This window comes from Takifugu rubripes, chromosome 18 (genome assembly GCF_901000725.2).
Source record: "Takifugu rubripes chromosome 18, fTakRub1.2, whole genome shotgun sequence".
NCBI lineage: Eukaryota > Metazoa > Chordata > Actinopteri > Tetraodontiformes > Tetraodontidae > Takifugu > Takifugu rubripes.
This window is the reverse complement of record NC_042302.1, coordinates 8,482,377-8,498,524: the sequence shown is the minus strand read 5'-3', so window position 1 is coordinate 8,498,524 and position 16,148 is coordinate 8,482,377. Positions and strand designations below refer to the sequence as shown.

The 16,148-nt window shown below is 47.5% G+C and overlaps 1 protein-coding gene across 3 annotated transcripts in view; it reads left to right on the top strand.

Moving 5' to 3' along the window:
- Nucleotides 1–16,148, top strand: part of tbc1d22a (TBC1 domain family, member 22a) — a 61,510-nt gene that overhangs the window by 23,459 nt on the left and 21,903 nt on the right. For all 3 annotated transcript variants that reach the window (XM_029825358.1, XM_029825357.1, XM_029825356.1), the window contains exons 9-10: nt 737–851; nt 12,349–12,455. In XM_029825358.1, the coding sequence (XP_029681218.1) occupies nt 737–851; nt 12,349–12,455 (222 nt within the window). The remainder of the gene's footprint in view (nt 1–736; nt 852–12,348; nt 12,456–16,148) is intronic.

Here is a 16,148-nt window from a genome sequence, read left to right as displayed (position 1 = left end):
GCAAAGAAAAAAAGAAAAAGCAGCAGAGGAAATGATGCTGAGAGATGGGGAGAGGGGAAACCATCAGCCAGCGCTGGTCCCGACCAACTTCTATCTCCATTTATTTCATTTGGAGTTCATTTAAAACCCACCTACATTTCTTCTTAATGCGAACTGACGAGATATCTGCCTTGCACATTTGCCCGTCCGGGCAGATTTATAGACAATATTAGTTTCCCTCTAATGAAAAATCAAGCTTTTCATCTGGTTTAACAACTCCAAATGTCACTTTTATGTTCTGTGACCTACATCATCGTTAAAAGAAGTATTTGGCTTTAGAAATGTGAATTTCTGCCTGATTCCTGCAGCTGGAATCATCAATTTGTTGCTGCAGAGAACAAAAATGTATGTAATGTGGTCTAAAATGTATGGATGTTGAAGCAAACGCTGACCAAATCTTCCATATCTGCGACACTAAAAAGAACCGGTTTAAGCAGCTTAGACGGCCTTAAACTCAATCTCTACATATGTGCCAGACTGCCGTGCTAGACTCGATTTTCCCGCCGCCCACCTTATTGCCTTGGCAAGACTGAAAATCCTTGTTTCTCCTTTTCCCTCCTCATAAAGTCCTCAGCTGTGTTTCAATCAGCCTCACATTCAAGAGCAGCAATTTGTTCTCCTGAAAAACACGTTTGATTTTAAGTTACCAGCTTTGCATGAGCCGGCGTCAGACTGAATCCTTGTGTTCCCTTTCAAGATATTTGAACGGATCCTCTTCATCTGGGCCATCCGCCATCCCGCCAGCGGCTACGTGCAAGGCATCAACGACCTGGTCACGCCCTTCTTTGTCGTCTACGTCTTCGAGTACATTGGTAAGCACCTCTTGCTCTGTTTTGTCTGTGACGGGCTGCCGATGTGACAGTTTGCCTTTTGTTTTAATGCGAGAGTTGCTTCTAATGGAGCATTTTTACACCCGGCACGACTCCAGGGCGGGGGGGTTCACGTCAACAAGTCTCAGAGAATGGACCCCGGGACCCCGCGAGATTGTGTTGTCTTTCGTCTTGATTCTCGTTGCCCTTTTGTTCCCACCCCTGTTTCTTCCATCTGTCGGCCCTCATTTCAGTCAGATCTGGATCCTTCAGACTCGTTTTGTGTTTAATTGTGCTTTGGAACACAATTTATCAAAGGCTGTGATTAGACTGTGACAGCGGGGCCTGCACATGCACCGACCCCCTCCCTGGTCTCCCTGCTGATGTTCAGCCACACTTTCTTATTTATTCCCTGAATTAAAAGTGGCCAAACTTAAGTTAGATGCTTCGTTTAAGTTTTCCCTCACTGGGGGCTCATGGGAAATGTAGTTGTATCTCTACCTTACGGAGACTGCAGCCATATTGTCACATATATGTTAGAACAGGCTGTGGAATCCATTCAGAATGCACATTTATGAACATTTCTGGCATATTTATTCTGCTTTTTACTATTTGCTGCGTCCTGATTCCACCAACTTTGGATACCGTACACACGCTTTATCCATATTATTTGTTATTCTTAAGGTCATGCTGTTTGCACATTTCCACAAGTGGCATTAAGCGTTATATCTCCACATGCCATCTGCCCTTTACATCCAGATTTTTCCATGCATCTTATTTTGCTGCCTGCTGTTTGCTTCTATCCAAAGCTAATTACACCGGGCCTCCGACCAGCTTGAAGATCCCGTCTATTGTGATCAACAACAGTGTGTTTCTCACTGCTGCTGCTTATTTTCAAAGCTTTTTTCTTCCTCTATAACTGTGACTCATTCCCCAGTGAAACAAATGATCAGACTTTTTAATACCTTTGCTTTGCTTCTTCTGTCACCTCGTCGTCATCTTTTCCTTTTTCCCCCCCTCTTTGTTTTTCTTGCTTCACCCTTATTTGTTTGTCCTTTTTTCTCTTCTTGGTGGGGGAAGCTGCTGTCAGATCAAGGCATCAAACCCAGGCTTTTTTCTCCTGCATCTCCTGTGTGCTGATGAGGCAGCAACCAACTTCAAAAGTGCCCAGCTGGCACCTTACATGATGGCGTTGTGTACTCTGTCGCTATTAAAGGTTGAAGTTCGGTGGTTTGGGTCGATGTACAGCTGCTGCAGACAGAGTTTGAGACACATTCCCTAATTTAATCACCCTCTCTCGGTCTTTCTTACCCCCCCCCCCCCACTCCTTTGCTGCTGTGGGTAATTTTTTAATAGATACGACATCGAAACATTAAATAGACAGGAATAGGTGGAGGAAAAGTTGATGACAAACTCCACCATGCATATTTATATCTCCCACGGATGCAATAAAATGTAAATTAAAGATGTATAACAACTGTGCAAAAGGGTTGCTAAGGTGTTTCGCTCACCCACACTCAGACTCAGGTGTAAATGAGGTCTCCAGTTAGATAACACCCACATTTATTTCAATATTCTGTGGCTTCGTTTGGAGCGACGAGAGGAAGAACACGTCCCCGGTCTTGACTGAAGAAAGAAAAATTCTATTTACTCCGGCTGAAGCAGATCCAACAGATCCAACAGTCCAAGTCTTTATCATTGTTGATCATCTGAGGAGTCACATGTGACTTGACATGGCAGCAGATGGTTAATGGCGAGTGGTGAGATGAAGAAACAAACTCACTGAATGTAGCAGAGTTCTTCTTCATCTATTGTTTAATAAAGAGGGAAATATACGTATGGAAGTCTGCACGGAGGACACCAGGCTCACAGAGTGCATGGCTGTGTGGAGCAGACCACGTGTGGCTGCTCCTGAGGACTTTAAAGCTGAGATGAGCCTCTGGAGAAGCTGCAGCTTCATCGCAGATACGGGTGGAAGAAGGTTGCAGACGTGGAGAAGCCTCGGTGATCTGGACAAAGAGACGCTTTTCTAAAGCTGCTCCAAAAACAACAATGTGAATGTTCTGGAGTGGCGGAGGGTCAAACCCAGACCTCAGAGTCTGTGGCTGCACTCCAATGTGCTGTTGATGCATGGCCCCTATAGGCTTCCAGCAGTCTTGCAAAGAATAGCTGTAAAAGGGGGCTTAATAATCAAAACTGAAATGTCAAGTCTAAAACTTGTTTCCTCTTGTTCGTCTCAGAAAGCTTTGGTAACGCAGTCTCAGGTTTGATGCCCCTTATCAGCAGCCTTAAAAGCTGTAATACAGGATGAATTGCACAGTGGGAGTGAAAGTGTTTCAGAGGAGCCCTGCACCAAAGAAAGGTTCAATATGGGCTTATTTCCTTGGTTGGTACATACCGACGCAGGCAGTCCATCTCCAGTGGGCTTCCTGTTTCATTTTCAGCCTTTGTGGGATTGATGCATTCATGAGCAGGTGCATTGATAAGAAAAGCCTTGACATCCTGTCTGTCTGCCTCCCTGTCTGCCTCCCTGTCTGTCTGGCTGCAGATTCTCTCTATAGAAAGCTGCTGGGCCTTTAATGTACAGATGCCTATGCTGCCATCACAAGCAGCTGTACCTCCGTGTACCTCCGTGCACCCGGGTACCTCCGTGCACCCACACTTGGCTGCTCACCACATATTCCGGCGTGGGTTTGTTTGCTTCGCTATTCTTCTGCAGCAAAATTCCATTTCCTCGCTCCGTGGTCGTCCCCATAGCTCGATCACAAATGCATTCTCGGCCCGTCGCCTTCCTCCCCAAAGCCAACTTCCATTCACACACTGGCTGGTTAATCCAAACTGAAAAGTTCAATTAGGCAGATTATCGATAAAACTCTTAAACACAGGAGCGGAAATACCTTTTAAGTTGCTTGGGACAGGTAAACACTCTTGCCAGCCTTTCCTCGGTGCCACGGAGGAGCCATTGATTTCTCCCACCGACCATTGTTTTGTTTCATGTGTGAGGGATTACCTCCTCTTGTGTACTCCCCCCCCCTCTAATTTCCACGCTGCTGCTCCTCTCCCATTTACTCGACAAAAGAAGTCATCTAATTAAGGCCACAGTGGGTCCATGATGGGCTGAGGAGTCAGGCCACTCTTCTTTAATGTAGAGGCTTCATCGATTGGCCTGTGGATCCATAAAGTAATCTGCATGCCAGTGGGGCCCTGCTCTGAAGGAGAAGGAGAGAGTTGAGGAAGCGGGTGGGAAATCGTGAAAGGCGACTGAAGGAGTCGGGGCTAACCGAGGGCTGAAACTGGGAAGCGTATAGATTTTCAAAAGGGTTCAAACGGCTGACCGGGAAAGTGCCCCCATGCCGTCAGAAAGTGGCGGAGCCGCGCAGGCCTGCCTCCCGTCCGGAGAGATGAAAGGCCACGGGTAACTGATCACCACTGCTAGGCTGCTCTTGTCATAGCAGGCAGAAATTGGCTAGCAACAGCTCCTCTGTTGCTAGGATCATGAGGAATCCAGCAATTAGGTCCGCGCCGAGTCACCGTGTGAAACCACTGCTGCCCATGTACCCTATAGAGTCTAGGTGTCATCTCCAAATACCCACTGAGAGACGATAATGAATCCTATAGAGAGGAAAATTCTAACTCACAGACTTTAATATCGGAGGCATAATGTGTTCATTTTTAGCCATCAGTGGAAGCACATGCGCCCTGTCTTTGGAGGCTTAGGCCACGCTCAGCATAGCCCGATTAATCATTAGCATCACATTTTGATCCTCTGTTATTCATTAAATAGGGATTTAAATGAAATCAACCCACAAATCCTGTAACTTTTAACCGTTCTATAAAATTATCCAGATACTCCTCCGAGCTGGTGCAACTCGTGGCCCAGAAACTGCGAGCTCCCGAGACTGATGCTCGTTGAGCTGCTAGCTTCCAGCTTTTGCCTCGGCTTTGAACGCAGCTTCAATGATTTAATAATGCAGCTTCTTCAACTCTTGAGTGGACCGAATAGATCAGTTACAGACGGATCACGGAGAGCTTGCGACGCTCTGTACGTGTCGTACACGATAACAGGGCTGCTGCTTGCTTAGCTTTATGCTTGGTTATGCATCGCGTGACACTGTAATTATGTGAGCGATGTCAGTTTGAGTTCAGGGAATTGCTCTGCTTCTGGAGTGTGTTGTACTGTCATTATTACGCTGCAGCGCATTACTGACGTACCCAAGGAGCTTCAAGGTTCTCAACCACAGCTGGTGGTGCCACCATTGGCCCCAACATCGGCCCCTGATCGTGATAACGGAGTCTTTCACATCACTGTGCAAGGACTTTAGCTAACCACGGAGTTTGTTCTGATTCGGCCACACTGGAGAGATGAACATGGACGTTAAGAAAGCTTGGTTTAAGGTCACGCTTCAACATCTCAGACAGATTTCAGACCAGACTTTGACTTTGCTTCACTGCTTCCGTGTGCTTGAGATCGGTCTCCCTCGGGAGCCTCTGGTAGAGGAGCCGTCCGGGTCCTGATGCAGTAAAGTGGCCACAGCTCATCACACGGCTACTGCTGTGTGACTGCTGCCATTATTCTTAATGAAATCGTGTGTTTTACACCAGATGTAATGGCCCGAGCACCTGCTACCTCCGGCTCTTCAGCGAACGCCACGGGATCCTGATTGTTCTTTCCTCTCAGCACTGCTTTTCATCTTGGAATTCTTCCACCATCCCTTTGTTCTTGCTGAGTCTTAAACACTGACCTCCGCTGAGGTGAGTGGGGCTTGCAGCTCTCCTGATGCTGTTCTGGGTTCTTCTGTGACCCCCTGGATGAGCCGTCGAAGCTCTCGTCGGCCGTTCTTCCAACTCTTCTCCAGTTGGGGGTGATGGATCACGCCGGTGCCATAAAGCCGTAAAAATGACCTTGCAACCATTTTAACACTGATGGATGTTGATGTTTTTGTTTCTTCTCCATCCTGCCAGCGTGATGTGTTGCTCTTTGAGATCTATCTGTTTAAGTAATCACCTCTCAACAGGTTTGGCTGTGATCAGTCCTGGAGGTGGATGGTGAAAGTGATCTTGAAATTGGCTTTAATCACATTTAATTCATGCAATAGTTACTATTTGACAGCAGGTGGATGTGGACAGATTTGTTTACCTGTGTTTATTTCCTGGAACGTCAGGAGGAGGGCGTAGACTCACCTGCTTTCCTCTTTTGGTTGTGCTTGTCTCGGTGGCTGTTTGTGTGGCTTGGAGCGTATCTCCGCACACAGCGCCCAGGGACAGAGCCGGGGAGACGAGGACTGACCGCTGGCCAGAGGAGTGTAACACACACACATCCTCACAGACTGATCACACAGACAGGCGCAAAACTGAAGGAATTCAGGATAAAACAACCAAAAATTGAGTGTCATTTCGATTCTTAGAGTCCATTTTAAGGAGATTCCTCACTGTTTTTCATCAAGTCATTGTTTGAATTCCTGTTGTGTATTTGGTTTGTCTAATAGCAGATCTCAGAGCCACTTTTACCTTGTTGGCTTGGCGTGCAGTCACAGGAAAGAACACGGGAGCGTTCAGGAGTCGGACATTTGTATTGTGCGTTTGACTGCGCGGCAGGACCCAAATCTGTTAGCAGAGGACACCAGAGGGGCCTGAGAAACTGGGATTTGAAGAGAGTGCCTGTAAACCTGCACAGTGCGATAGCTGCCTTCCCCTCACGCTTAGCGAAGCTTCTGGAGATGTTTCTGGGGATTTTTAGGTGAATTCAGGTGAAACATTCTTATTGAATTGTGTCTATTTAAAGGATAGAGTACTTCCTGCCATCCCTGTGCTCATCCACCATCTATGACACTGACCAATCTTCACCTTGGGTCTCCACCAGTTGGTGTCCAACTAGTATGGGCTGGTTTGTTCTGGATCTGGCCACCATTACCTGTGGGTTCACGTCTCCCTACCTGTGCTTCTCAGCACTAATGTGTGTTCAGTAATTGCTGGAGCACAACTGCTGACATTTCGCAGGAGCATTAAGTTCTTGCTGCACATTTGATGTGGGTTTGAGTCTGTGAGAGTGTGACGTGCTGTCAGACGGTTGGAAATGTGCTTTCCCACCCTTTTGATGCAGCCTCTCTGCATCTTCCCCTGCGCTGTTTGGACTCTCGCTCCTTCCATTTCATTTCAAGCACGAGCACCGTGTGTCTTGGGTTAAGTGAAAGCATTCGGACTGGCAGTGATTCAATCGGCTGTGTCATTTTGACCCCCGCTCTCCGTCTCAGCGTGAACCTCTTTATTCTAACCAATATGCTTTTTCTTGCTGACGGCTGCCACCTTATATTCATTTTCCATTTCTACTTGAGAGTTTGTGTTTTTCTCTGTAATTTAGTTCACACTCAACAGGTTGCTTCGAGATGCATAAAAAGGATGTAGACGGTAAACATCAGGGAAAAGGCAGGAGGAAAAGAAAGGAACCGATGTACTCGTAAAGGCAATCGCCCTAATTTTCAGTGGCAATTGGCATAAAAGCAAGAAACATTAATGTCAAATGATAAAATAAACCTAAAGTGTCACTTCCAGCTTCTTAATAGCCCATTTGTAATGGATTTGGAGCGAGTTCTCTGTTGTTTTGTGTGTTTTAAAGCTTACATGTTTATAGCCCGTGGTGTGGAAGTGAGCGTTGGTTTCACGGCGAGCGCTGCTGGAGCCTGACAAAGCCGCTACATAAAGCTGAAAATCAATAGCTGCGCTTTCATCTGCATCTTCCCTCATCCTATTTCCCCCCATATTACAGAGAACCCCTCTCGCGGCTGATAAGAAGCAGTAGCACTCTGAAATGGTCCAGAGAAATAGTTCTGTCAAAAAATGATTTATCCTCTATGAATAATCACAGGGGTTATTGAATATTTTTAGATTAAGTTAATTACTGGACTATAAAAAGCCCTAAATTGACGCTCTGCTCTCTGAGAAGCGTCACATCTCTCCAGATCTGCTGCTGGTTGAGAGTCGGTTTTATCTTTCTGTCAGCGGTGAGACTCGTTCCGCTTGACCTGACACGCTTGTAGGTAATTGAAGCCGCCATCTTAACCAGGCCCGCTGGGATGTCGGCTGGTGTTGTCCTCCCGCGCATCGTGACCATCCATTCATATCCACGTGCGTGCGCACGTCAGGTTTTGAGACATCAAGCGCTACATTCGAAAGGTGCACGGGGTCACCCAGAAATGGCAAGTGGATGGATATCGGGCGCAGAGCAACACCGGCAGGCGCGCGCTCACTAATTCCACAAAAATAACACGTCACCTCCTGGCTGCTCTCAGATCAGGTTTTGGTTGACAGAGCTGCGAGGTCATCTCAAAGATATATCGGCGAAATCGGGAAACGCAGCGACGCACGTGCGCCAAACACGTCTACAGGGTCCAATACAGGGTCTAACTAAGCACTCTCATCTCCTCAAGAATAACCTCTCTAAAGGGCACGTTGCTCTGACAGGCCTCATTCATGACCTCCCTTTCTGACTAATATTAAAATAATCAATTCGATATTGTGGCAACAGTGTTTAATCGGTGGGAATTTCTCTTCCTTTGGCGCCGGCAGCAGCACGTTGGTCCATAACCACGTCGCTCTGCCAGCGGAAAGATCTCCATCTGCATCCTTCAGTGACATCACAGGCAGCCGTGTGAGGCGTCGCTGGACAGGAAACGTGTCACTTCAGGCAGCCGTAGCGGCGCACGCGTCCCCGTGTCCTCACTGGACATTAAACTCTTTAACTCCTCTCAGAAGACACCATTTTATGTTCTGTGGATCACCGTGTGTGTGTGTGTACATGCTTAGAAGGAGCCTGGTTTCTTTCGTTTTGAACTCTGATGAGAACAATAGCGATTATTGCTATTTTCACCTCCGCTCACACCTGTTTCTCGGTCTCTCTCACACCGACACACTCCAGCTCTCGCTTTGTTTCACTCGCAGCTGTGTATTTTCACAACATCACGTCTCGTTTCGCACGCAGCCGTCACTCCCTCCTCAACGCGCCCCCTCCAACAGTCGCGTGTGCACTTCAGATCCGTCGGTGGCGCCGGGTTTGCCAGACTTTTGCGGTTCTTAATTATCCAGCAGTTGGAACGCCACTTCCCATGAAAATATCCCGCTCTCATTAACAACTGTGTTATCACACTAATGTGCTGCAGTGGGGGAAACACTGTTTTTTAAACATTTTTACACGTTTGAGCAGAACACGCCTACGCGCTTACTTACATCAGGCTAAACTAGCTCATTTATCATCCTGCATCGTATTATCTCGTGGCCCATCGTACAAGACAGATGGCAGCAATGCCACGAGTGTGTGCATCCGTGTGTGTGCACATGCTTGTGTATATCTCCAGCCTGGCTTGGCCTCTGGGGTCGAACCCAGCTCGGAATGCCAGCTGTGAGCAGCTGGCAGTGACCAAGTTGGTCTCCGTGGATGTGTCACCCCCTGTGCCAGGACAAACAGGAAGTAAACCCTGGGGCCGGGCACTCTGACAGGAAGGAAGGAAGAGGCGGATGGGGAAGCTGGAGACCAGGTTTGGGTTTTATTTGGGCCGCCTTACAGAACTGAAGCCGCCGAGACTCTCCTTCTGTCACGTGAAGGCCGTCAACCTCCAGACACAAATTCCAAAGGTTCTGCTTTGTAAAAGATTTGCACCGGGACACAGATCATGCCCCAGGCGCGTATTATGGGCTACTCCCTCAGTCTGGTGCGGTCAGAGTAACTGATATAGGCCTCGGTGGTGCATTCAGGGAACCTTGATCGTGCTTGCATGCGAAATAAAAGGAAAACATTTCTGTCACTGGTATTACTGGAACTCAGTCAGTCACACTTCTGGGATCAACTTGTCATGTTGATGTTGTGCAAATGTTGGAAAAGAGGCAATTAGCCAAGCAGCCTTTATTAAGGGGCCATGTTGCCTCACACCTTCTGCTGATTCTTGGCCAGAGTCTTCTGGAGCTCCTCCTACCAGTGACACCGCGAGACAGGACCTGCAGTTGATAGAAGTTAGTGCACCTTTGCCAGCATGACACACGCGTGCCGAGGTGAGACGGTTGGTGTGAGAGAACTTGTTTACTTCACAGATGTGAGAAGGCTCATGCCGAGCACACGTGACGGACCTGGGGGAGTCTGCAGACACCACTGGACACTCACCCTGCTGCCTGGAACATCCTTGCTTGGCTGTAGTTCAGTGATAGTCTGAGAAGGCGTGTCCTTGGGGGGTTGCCTAGAGGTGCAGGGCCTATCCAGAGGTACTCAGACTGCTGCTGGGCAGCAGGATGAACTTTTTGGGTCCATTGTCAGACCCTAGGGTGGTTCAGTGTGTCCCCGGTTCCTGGATGATGAAGAAATTGAACCTCTTATGCCCTCATTTTGTCTGGGAGGAGATCCAGTAGGAAGATTTAATGACCACTGCCCACAGGCACGTCGATCCAGTCCGTCGTTGGTTAGCGATCTGGGTTTCACGGATCACTTTTATATTTGTTTTTATGTATTAGTATTTCAGTTGTTCAGAAAAAAATAAAATCCCGATCTGAATTGCTAAATAACCCCGCTACCTTGATTCTCTTATGGTTCCAGGAGGATGAATTCTCTACACAACCTAACTATGAAAATGATTAATGACCTGAAGCCGTTTCTGCGCATTCATCCGTGCAGCTCTGGATGTTCGCGTCAGTTCTTCCGGCAGCCACAAGGGGCGCTCTTGCCCAATGATCCAGCCGGTGTCCCTCTATCTTAGCCTCATTCCCAGCTTTTTTATAAAAGTGCCACAGAGGTTTCCTAGCAAATAGAACTCAGTGTAGCTGAATAATGACATTCTATTTTCATTTGGGATGTTTACAATTCATCTTTTCTCCTCCACATCCAGCACAGGTGCCACGTCCCACGGCGGCGGTCGTATTCATGCCTTGTCATTGTCTTCTGCTCCACTCCGATACGACACTCAGATGCACAACAGATATCCAAAACTGAATACAGATTAGTCCGACAGTAGCCTCTTTTGTCTGGGCACTGTTATAACAGCTGCTCCAGCGACGCATCTGCCTTCAGATGATTGCGATTGATTCGGGTCTATACTCTCTGAGGACAAATATTGTCATCTCTCATCCCATGAGCTCTTGCTAAGTCATAATATTTGAGGATGATGGCAACCCCCCCCCCCCCCCCCCCCCGATATTATGTCTATATCTGTAATGATAATCCTGCCGTGCCGCTCGGGGGGCCGCGTTGAGGTTTGCGTTTTTGCTTTGAACCCTTCTGATGTTGAATTATAATAAATACAAAACCTGGTCACCATGTGAACAAACATTGCCGTGCCGACGGTGCGCTGTGATCTGCCTGGAGACACGGAAGAGAGGGGGTCTCGGAGGCAGGAAGGAGAAACTAGAACTTCAAGAACACAAGGCGATGATGGGAGCACCTGAATGGCAAACGCACGCCGCATTCATGCGGCCTGGTTGTTAATGGCGTCCTGGCACCCAGTCAAATCCTGCTCTTTCTGAGGCTCGTCCTTTCTCCTTGACAAAATTCCACTGGGGTTGCCAAGGATACGAAGCCTGTGCGTCGGTAGCGTTATTTTCCCGACGCCCCGTTCTGTCCTCTCCTCCATCCACCTCTCTCCATTTTCTCCTCTGGATTATCGTTCATCGGTCCCAGCTCCTCTCCCCTCGCTGTCGGTGGCTCGTCACAGCTCCCGCGGTCCATCACAGGCGGCTGCTGCTAACGACATCTGATGACACCCATCATTGGAGTCATCAGCCGGAGATAACGGGGATCTGAATGTGTTTGCTGCTTTTGGAATTGTTTCTTTTGTGCTCTCTGGTGTCACATGAGAGGAATATACAGAGCTATTGTAACAGTCTGTTTATCCAGTGTTTGGTTTCTTTGAACAACATTACAATCAAAACCAGCCAAATAGAAAGTAAAACAAAGCCGACCGAGTATAAAAAGCCATTATCAGAGATGATAAAGGAGGGTGTAAATGCAGCGCTTCTCCTCTGAGCGACATTATAGCTCCTGCTTTAGCAGGTAGTTGTCATGTGAGCACTTGAGGTCTCTTATAGTCTGAGTGCCATCTCCACCTTCTCTCCCTTTAACGTGAAACAATTACAGATGAAATAAAAGCTTTTTTCCAACCGCCTGCGATCTGTGTAAGGTTTCAGATGTTCTCTCCTCACCTGTTCAGGGGCTGAAGAGTTTCCATTCTTTTAACCTTTGTTCTTTCCCTTTTGTGATTTGTGGGCCTCTTAATTCCTTCTCGTACATCTCTTTAATAACGTCTACCTTCACCCCGCCCTCTTAGATTCGTCTTCTTTCTCCATCTACACACTTTATTCCCCAGCCCAAATGCTCACTTCATGATGGAGCTCCCTGCTCCGTCTGTAGACAATAAATCTCTCTGTCTCCTTCCAATTCCCTTTACCTCCAATTTTCTCTCACCTGCCCCGCCGTCTCCGCAGCGCTCATTCCTCACCAGCTCTCTCCGCTCTCTTTTGTCTCCTCCAGAGGAGGAGGTGGAAAACTTTGACGTGTCCAGTCTCCAGGAAGAGGCTCTGAGGAACATTGAGGCTGACAGCTTCTGGTGCATGAGCAAACTGCTGGATGGCATCCAGGTAAGATGACACTTTAGGTTTTATCCCGAAGAGACTGCAGGCGCGGGCCTCAGTGGTCTAAAACTATAGAGCCACTTCTTTCATGAACTTCTGACGGCGCAAAGAAAGCCGGACACACCAGAGGGCGGCTAAAAATAAGTTGTGAAAGCAGGGTTTTTATCGGCTTTTCATCCGCGCTAATGCTGTCAATCTAAAGCATTTAAAAAGCAGGACGGCGTTCTGGCGTCTGGACGGCCTGCGGAGCCCCCCTGGCAGCATGAGCGGGACATACAAAGCAGCTTCTCTGCGTGGGCTTCAGGAAAACAATAAAATGATTGTCTTGCATATTCTAAAGCCGGAAGAGGGTCTGGAGAGCAGTTACTTGCATACAGACGGCAACAGCAAACTTCATTTTGCTCCAATATTTCCTTTCCAGAGCCCTTTTGCCCAGCAGGCCTCTTTATCCACCTCGCGCTCACAAATCATTCTGCATCCATCTGTCAGTTCTAAACGTGCCTGCCTGCAGTGCTGCTGGATTCGCTCTCAGCGGTGCTGCTATCCAATAGTATCTGGCTACTGGACTCTGAACCGGATTATTGGATAAATTCGGGCATTTTTTTTTGTTTTTGTATCAGGAAATGTAAAGTACAGTTTGCTTAGTGGTAACAACAGAAGCTTATTAAAGCCCTGAATTTTCTTTGTGTCGACGCAAAGTGTGTTTTAGCGCAGCTCATTAGCATCCGTCTGGTCTGCCTCGTTGGGTCGATGGTTCTAAGCTTAAGGAGCACTTGAGTTAAGTAGCATCTAGCTGTGGATTACAATAAATGAATTAATTATGCACAATGTCACTTTCGCCATATGAATGTGAGGTTTAGTGGCAAAAAGAAATATTTGGGATCTTGTAGAGATCTGCAACGATAAAAGGTCTTTAATAGATGTGTGCTAATTAGCAATTCTACATTCAAAATATAGCCTTTTCATGATGCATAACTCATTATATGACCAAGTACTTCACTAAAGTTTAATTAACGGTAAGGAGCATGTGTTGTGCATAAGATGGGAACATCCATAAATAACTATCAATTGGTTAGGCTATTCATTTAGGAAATTAATAGACGCTGTGCCTTGTTGCCCCTGAGAGAGCAAGACGGTGCGAGTGTGTGTCTGTGTGTTCTTCCCTCTGTTTGTGGAGGTTGCTTGTCCCCACACTTGTGTGTATTTGTGACCTTGGCTCCAAACTAATTATGTGCAGTGCACCAGGGAAGCCCGCGTTTCCCCCCCCTAATGCTTTCTAAACAACCTGACAGAGGCTGAGTGCCTCTGCACTGTAATTAGTTGGTGATCCCGGCTCTGACCTCCTCAAACCCGTCTCACATCCACTATGTACCCTTTCACTTAACTGCGGGCCTGAATGTGGGGGTCCACAGGTCACAAAGAGTCTCTTGGAGCAATTACATTTGCACATTGCCTTTTAAGCACCTTATAAAGTCAGCGTTTCCTCCAGATCCGCCTCCACTTTGTTGTGGGGCAGTTTGTGTAAAATATTTAAAGCGGTTTGATTATACTCACAACACAGAGCCGAGTCATAATTATGATGTTTTAAGAGGGCTCTAAGCACTTAAAGGCAGCTATAGCTGTATTCATCTACGCGCCACAGTTGTTTTTTTCTGGAATTATCTGTGCTAATTGTTTAATTTAATACAGTTAATAGGCCTTTGGCTATAATTTTAATATTTGACTGCCACTGCGCTTTATATTTTCACTTTCACTTGACACTTGCAGCTTCTCCCTGTGGCTGCTGCTGCTGTAATGGGCAACATGGGGCAAACTGGAATTAAAGAAAGTGAGGAGAGATGATCCCAGGTTGCGTAGCAGAGCGAGGCCCCTCCTCTGGCCCCATACCTTGGTTAAAAAGCTGGTGCAACTGCTTGGACAAAACTACGCGGCGCACGTTTCACCATCGCCAGCAGCCAAGTAGCCTAGAAGAGAAACCAGCTTTGCTAATTGAACTCATTTAAACCAAACAGTCTTTTGCCCAGCTGAGCAGAAATATCGCGTCTGCCTGTTGATATGATGTTGATGTGGACATTTCTATGAATACTCAGCTCCCACTCAGCATTATCTGCCATTAAAATCAGGCCAAATGACCTCCAAGTAGAGTTTGAGCTCTTTAAACCTGCATAATATACTGCAGAGCCAAGTGCATTCTGCTGTGCCAGTCCAAACACTAGTTTTTTATATTTACAAACCGCATTGCTATACTTTTATAAATTTAACATATTGAAAATGTGTATTTTCATTTAAACTCCCGGTTAATAACCCCAGCGAAGCAGTAACCACTTGGCTAATAAAGGGACCTCAGTTTTTCCGCTGCTGTGGTGGAACCAGAGAGCCCTCCTGATGAGAATCCCGGACTCCACGATTCCTGCTCGGCTCTTTCCAGCCGCTGTCTGTCTGGAAAAGCCGAGGATCTAATCTTGAACACTTGTGTGAGTCTGGGAGTATCATTTCATCCATCAGAGTGCAGCTGAACCCGTGCAATCATCCTCCTGTTCGACTCAGAAATCTGCCGCAGACGTGCCCAGATGAATTACTCCAGCTTTAAAATATGTGATTATGCGCCGCAGAAGGCCAGTTTAGGAGCCGTTCTTTTTTTACAAATGGAAAGAGGAAAGAGGAAGACAAACGCGCGCAGTCTGAAGCTTAGTCACATCTTACAGGTGTAAACAGACTGTGTTATCGTCGTGGAGACGAAGGCCGTCTCACCTGCCACATTCAGAGGAGGGAAAAGAATTTGAAAAGTTTAAAAGGTCCATTATTCTGTCAGCACACCCTTGAGGGCTCTCAGTTTTCCATCCAGCAGATGAAAACCTCTCTTTTATGTTAATTTTGCAGATATGCGTTTTACAGCCAGGGTCCTTAATGCGTTTTTCCAGAACGGGACCCAAGTTTGAAAAATGAAAATTGTTGCCTTGGGACGTGACCATATTATAATTCTCCAGCAGTCTTTACGCAGGGGGGTTCAAGCACCTCGTTCACCCCGCACTGGTCCGTCGCGTCAGCCTTAATCAGGAGGAACACGTTAAATATCTCTGTTAATCACACTTTGTTGTAATTTGGCTTCTTCCTAGAAAAGAATCCTCATCAGCTTTTGTCGGAGCGGCGTTTAGATCAGAGAACAAGCTGTGAAAATATTAGCCTGCCTGGCTTATGTTGTTAAATCCCCCCCCCCCCCCCCCCCCCCCCCCCCCCCAGTAATCTCTGAAGTGTCCACACCAGCGCAGAGGAAGCAGCAGAACCGTCTCCGCAGGACTGAACCGGCTCGGCGCCGCTGTGTGCGTCTTATCGCTCTGCCTCATCCGTCTCCCGCAATCGCCCCCCCGTCCACACATTCACGTTCCCAAGAATGACAGATCGTCCCGTCCGTCCTTCAGTCCCCCCCCCCCCTTTATCGCGACCTGTCATCTCTCCCTCTCACCTCTCTGTCCTCATGTCTCTCACACGGACCACCAAAGCGCCGTTGTGTCGGGCCTGTCCACCTTGCTGATGGACATTCTGTGACACAAAGGGAGGCAATTTTACCCCGGTGTGAAGCCATTGTTGTCGGTAATATAATGGACCGCGAGGTGAAGCGACGCTATTGATTCAGCTGTCGGGAAGGGGCGGGGGGGGGGGGGGGGCGTTCGCGCGGCCCGTGTCCGTCGGTACACTCGG